We start from the raw sequence: 5,285 nt of genomic DNA on the forward strand, positions 1-5,285 counted from the left end.
TCAAGCATGAAATATACTGTGAATAAAAAGTAAAGCTATGCATTTATTGCCATTTGCAGATTCAACAAAAAGTAACTTTAGGTTCTCATGTGCACATTCAGCACATTCACATATTTCACATCTCTTCCCCCCTTTTCAAACAACACAACACAATGCATAGACTGCAAGCTTCTTAGGCAGTTTGTGTTTCCTTTCTAGTGAACAGCTGGAAAAGGTATAGGATACAAAAAACATGATGCATATATAGCCCCTACAAACACTACTAGCCAAAAGATTTGAATCTTGACAACATGGTGAGGGGTGGGAGAAGGCCAGGAGTGGGGCTCTACATCAAGAAATTACATTCAGGTAATCACTTGAATAATTAATGAACATTAACATTTTAGTTGGATCCCTATGTACCATTATTAATAATCAGCGCTGTTAAGTATGGAGTCCAGTGGATAATACAATGAAGACTGTACATTGCAAAATTGTACATTTGAAAAACTAGTATTCTTTAAATTGAATATGTTCCATATTAAGGCTTCTGTGTAATAACTTATAATTCTATGCATTAAAAAAAAAACAAATGTCTTTGGTTCTGGTTTTTAACTCTACTGGAGCTTTCTATAAAATCAGGCCAACACTTCTGAAGTTTGCTGCTTAAGACTGGGCTCTTAAATCCATATTCAGGCACTTAAAATAAAAAGACGGACTTTCAGTGGTGCTGATCACTCACAGCACCCATTGACTTCCGCAAATACTCTTCACTTCTGAAAATCAGGCCATTCATTTATTATCATTTATCAAAACTAAGCACACTTCCAGATGGCCTAAACATGGATTAGAAACCTAACTAGAGCCATCTAATGTTGAAAATGTTAGCCTTGTTTTAACATATCCTGGACTTATATACTGAAGTGTAACTAGCTCCAAAGAACATTCTTCCAAAGAGGTCAAAATTTACTGCGGGCATGTTTTTATGTACCAGAGAAGAATTGAAATATCACCCCAGAATTCTGACCTTAATTTATTAGCTGCAGCAGAGACAGTGTTATAAATAAACCTCAAACACTCGGGAATTAGTGTATGAAAAGTGCAAGGATGTTTTTCCCTGTTGATGGGAAAGTTCCATTCAGCTAGGGAAAAGTGAATAATGCTGATCCTGCTCTTGTATGGAATCTGCAAATGAAGATGAAGATGAAGATGATGAAGACTTTGGGTTATCATGTGTAGACAAGAGGCTGTGTATATAGAGCCAATTGCAGGATCATGTCTCAAATGACAACAGAGAGGTTGAAACTGAGTGTACATCAAAAATGCAACCAAACTCACAAAGTTAACAAACTGTAATGATAGAGGATTTTTTCTCACCTAACCTCTTTCAGTTATACTTAAATTAATTGCCTGAATCGTATCTATAGCATAGGCACATTTCTTCAACAAGGTTTTGATTTTCAAATCAATTTTCTTCAACTTATTTTAATATAAGAGAAGACATACAATGAAAATATTCTGGCAAGAGATTATGAATATAGCGTTAGCTCTTTACACTCATACTATCTTCATTAATAAAAAGGCTTCTTTTTTTTTTGTTTACTTACCTTATTGCTGTATCCTTGCTTTTTATGTTTAGCTCCTACAGAATAGAGTACAGGAATCAAATCTGGAGGACAGTCGGCAAAATATTCTGTGCAGGTAACTGGTGACTCATGAATGTCAATAGGATAAGGATTTTCAAAGATTGGAAAACTAATTGAGGAAGACAATTTATTAGTACCACTCTGACATGCCAAGTAGTATTAGAAAAAACAATCTTTATATTAAATAATAAAAAATAATCTAAATTGTAACCGTTGCTATTCATAACAGATGGCATTTTCCTTATTTCATATTTGCTTTGAAATATATTTATTGTCTTTATTTTAAAGAATTACAGTCACTCAGTGACATTCAGTTTAAAGTACCGGGGCAGCAATCTGTTTTCTTATTAATACTTACTTATATATGAAGAGCTGCACTAGAATTAATGGGATCATTAAGGTGAGCAAGGGCTCACAAGAACAGGTTCTAATTTTTCTTATAAAAAGCTGAGAATATAGGTAGTATGTATAGCTGTACAGATATGCAAGCCCTTTGAAACACTGCAAAAGTGTCTGAAACACTTTACAATAGTACCTCTTTAAATGAGGCACTATTTTGAAGCATTTCACTTTTGGGGTGCAGGCAGAAATGACATTTTTTCATGTGATCTGGCCCCTGAAAGTGCTCTACAGCTATGACCTTACACACAGAGAACTTCTAAAATTGCTGATTGGGCAAAAAATCCCTTGTCAAATCAGGTAACAGGCTAAAGCACTCTGCTTTAGAGTTTCTTACGGAACTTCTTTTCCCTAGAGGGTTGATTTTTCACACAGGGGTAGGGCTGGGCTGATGCAAGCAGCAGCCAACCCCACCCCTGGGGCTGTCAGTGGAGAGGGAGGGAAGGGAGCAGTAGCAGCTGCTGGGCTGCTATCCAGGCCTGAGCTCGAGCAGGGGGCGGTGGAATGGAGCCCCTCACCTCACAGTCCCTGCCAGCTACCCTGGCTGGGGTGTTGGGGGGAGCCGAGACAGACCTCCGAGATAAGAAGGCTCTGTTCTACTGAGCCACCTCTCCCCCCCTCCAAGCTCTGGCCAGGCCTCTTGAAAGTGGCAGCAGAAACTGCTGGGCAAGCCTGGCCTGAGCTAGAGAGGTGAAAGGGGGTGGAAGGGTGCCCCCTTGCCTCAGGGGCTCAGTCTGACTCCCCCAAAATACCCCACCCAGGGTCAGGCCAGACATAGCAGTCCTGCAGCTACTTCTGCTCCTTTCCCTGCCTCTCCACTGACAGCCACGGAGCTGGGGAGAGGGGTAGTTCAGCAGCCTCTTCGGAGGTTGCTGGAGTACACCTGCCTACTGGCCAAGAGGGCCAGTACAGGCAGGCTCAATCCCGCTCCTCCCCTCTCCCTTGCTCCTCCTGATTCAGCAGGTGAACATCTGTTGGATCAGGGGGTCACTACTAACTCATGCCGCTTCATTTAAAGTGCCACGAGTTAGAGTGGGGCTGGAGTTGGGCATATTACTCTCACCTTCCCTGCCAGATCCCTGGCGCCCCTACTGATGCTGGAACTGGGCTCTCCAACTTTAATCTCCTCTACCCCTCCCCTACACTCCTAGCTTTCCCCTCCTTTTTACCTCCCACTTCTGTGAGTGGAGGAGCATGGGGGAGCTAAGAGTGAAGCCACAGGTCACCACAGCCTGCTCTGGAGTCCACTGGTGGGTAGTAGAGGAGCCTTCAGCATTTTGAAATTTTCCATTACCCAGGAACAGCACAGAGACATACATATATCCTCTAGCTGAAGCATTTTCTTTTTGAAACATTTCTGAGTGGGTTTCACTTGGAAATGTTTGAATTGTTACATCTGTCTACACCCATAAATGGACTTCTATGCCTTATATTAAGCATACACGTGCTTAAGTGACTTCCTGAATTGGGTATCAAATATAATTTAGCTATCAAAAGAAATTCACAATGTTGGTTAGTAACAATCACAGAATTCTAAGAAAGCAGGGCTGGAAGGGATCTCAGAGGTCATTTAGTCCAACTTCCTGCTCGGCACAGGACCATCCTCATCTAAACCATCTCAGACAAGAGTTTTCTAACCTGTTTTTAAATTTTTTCCAAGGATGGAGATTCCACAAACTCTCTAGGTAGCCTGTTCCAATGCTTATCCATTCTCATAGTGAGAACATTCTACCTAATATCTAACCCAAATTTCCCTTGCTACGATATAAGAACCTCGCTTCAGGATGCCAGGGCTTCCCACCCTTTTTTTGTTTTTGCATCTTTTTTTTTCTCTCCCTCCACTCACTGTTGATTTGACACTTTTTTGTGGTCCCTGAGCTTTTTCGCAAAGACTGACCAAATCCACAGCTTCTGCGGAAATTGCAGAACCATGAATTTTGCAGGTCATAGGCTGCAGCCTACAAAAGTTCATGCATCTCTGAACAAGCTAGTCTATAACAGGGGTCAGTAACATTTTTGGACAGAGTACCAAAAACACATGCAACCTCTACTGGTAAGATGTTGGCATACCAGAGGTGGATGGTGGGAGAGTAACAAAGGGTCCAATCCTTGTTGTGGCAGTACAGCCCCAGCTTCTTCCCCACCATCTGCCCTGATACACTCATGCCAAGCAAAATGCCTTCAGTGTCACACACTGGCATGCATGCCGGGGGTTGCCTACCCCTGGTATACATGGTGCCACACTGCCCTCCATTCTGCCTATCTTTAGACTAATGGCTAACTACCTTCCTCCACCCTTCAGGTATTTGTAGTCTGTTACTAAATCATAGCCCCTCAGTTTTTCTTTCTCCAGACTAATCCAAGACTAATTCCAGTTCTTCGTAAAAAACTTTTTCCATACCTCTAATAATTGTTGTTGCTATTTACTAGTCTTTCTAATTTGTCCACATCTTTATTGAAGTTTGATGTCCAAAACTGAACACAGTACTTTAGGAAAGGCATTATCAGTGCTGAACAGAGTGGGAGGATCACTTCCCTTGACTTGCAAGTGACATTCTTATCAGTACAGCCAAGTGTACTAGTGGCATTTTTTGCAACAAGAGCATACTATTGGTTCATATTCAGCTTATGATCCACTATAACCCCAGGTCCTTTTCTGCAATACTATAGCCAGTCATTCCTCAGTCTGTATTTGTGCATCCAATTATTCTCTCTTTGCACTAAGACTTTGAAATTCTTCTTACTGAATTTAATTCAACTTATTTTGGACTATTTCTCCAGCTTATTAAGACTATTTTGAATCTAATACTAACTTGCAGTGTCTGCAACTCCACTGAATTTGGTATCTTCAAGTTCTACTGGGGTCTAATTCTACAGGAACGTAAGTTTTTATTTTTATTCATATCAAAGCTGCAACATGAACTTCCCCTGAAATACATTTGCATAACTTTCCAACAATATTTTACACTATGCCCATTTGTTATTTTCCTTTTTAAACCCATGTTAAATCCAGGTGATACCCCAGAACCATTTATTATAAGTACACTATACAAAGACAAGCAGACAAATACACATACACTAGCATCATGAGATATTGTTGTTGAATAGACATGTTAATGTTCACTGGAAAGGGGAAGAGAATGATTATTACAACTCCAGGATGGAATGCACCAAAGACAATAATGAATCATTTGGGGGTATCTATCATGTTTGGACACAAGCATTATATAATCATAATTCTTTTTTTTTTTTTGGTTTCCC

The 5,285-nt window shown here is 40.5% G+C and overlaps 1 protein-coding gene across 1 annotated transcript in view; it reads right to left on the minus strand.

Moving 5' to 3' along the window:
• STXBP5L (syntaxin binding protein 5 like) overlaps positions 1 to 5,285 on the minus strand; it is a 253,207-nt gene that overhangs the window by 150,033 nt on the left and 97,889 nt on the right. The window contains exon 11 of the mRNA XM_025214254.1: positions 1,587 to 1,734. Within this exon, the coding sequence (XP_025070039.1) occupies positions 1,587 to 1,734 (148 nt within the window). The remainder of the gene's footprint in view (positions 1 to 1,586; positions 1,735 to 5,285) is intronic.

Source organism: Alligator sinensis, unplaced genomic scaffold (assembly GCF_000455745.1).
Source record: "Alligator sinensis unplaced genomic scaffold, ASM45574v1 scaffold1301_1, whole genome shotgun sequence".
NCBI lineage: Eukaryota > Metazoa > Chordata > Crocodylia > Alligatoridae > Alligator > Alligator sinensis.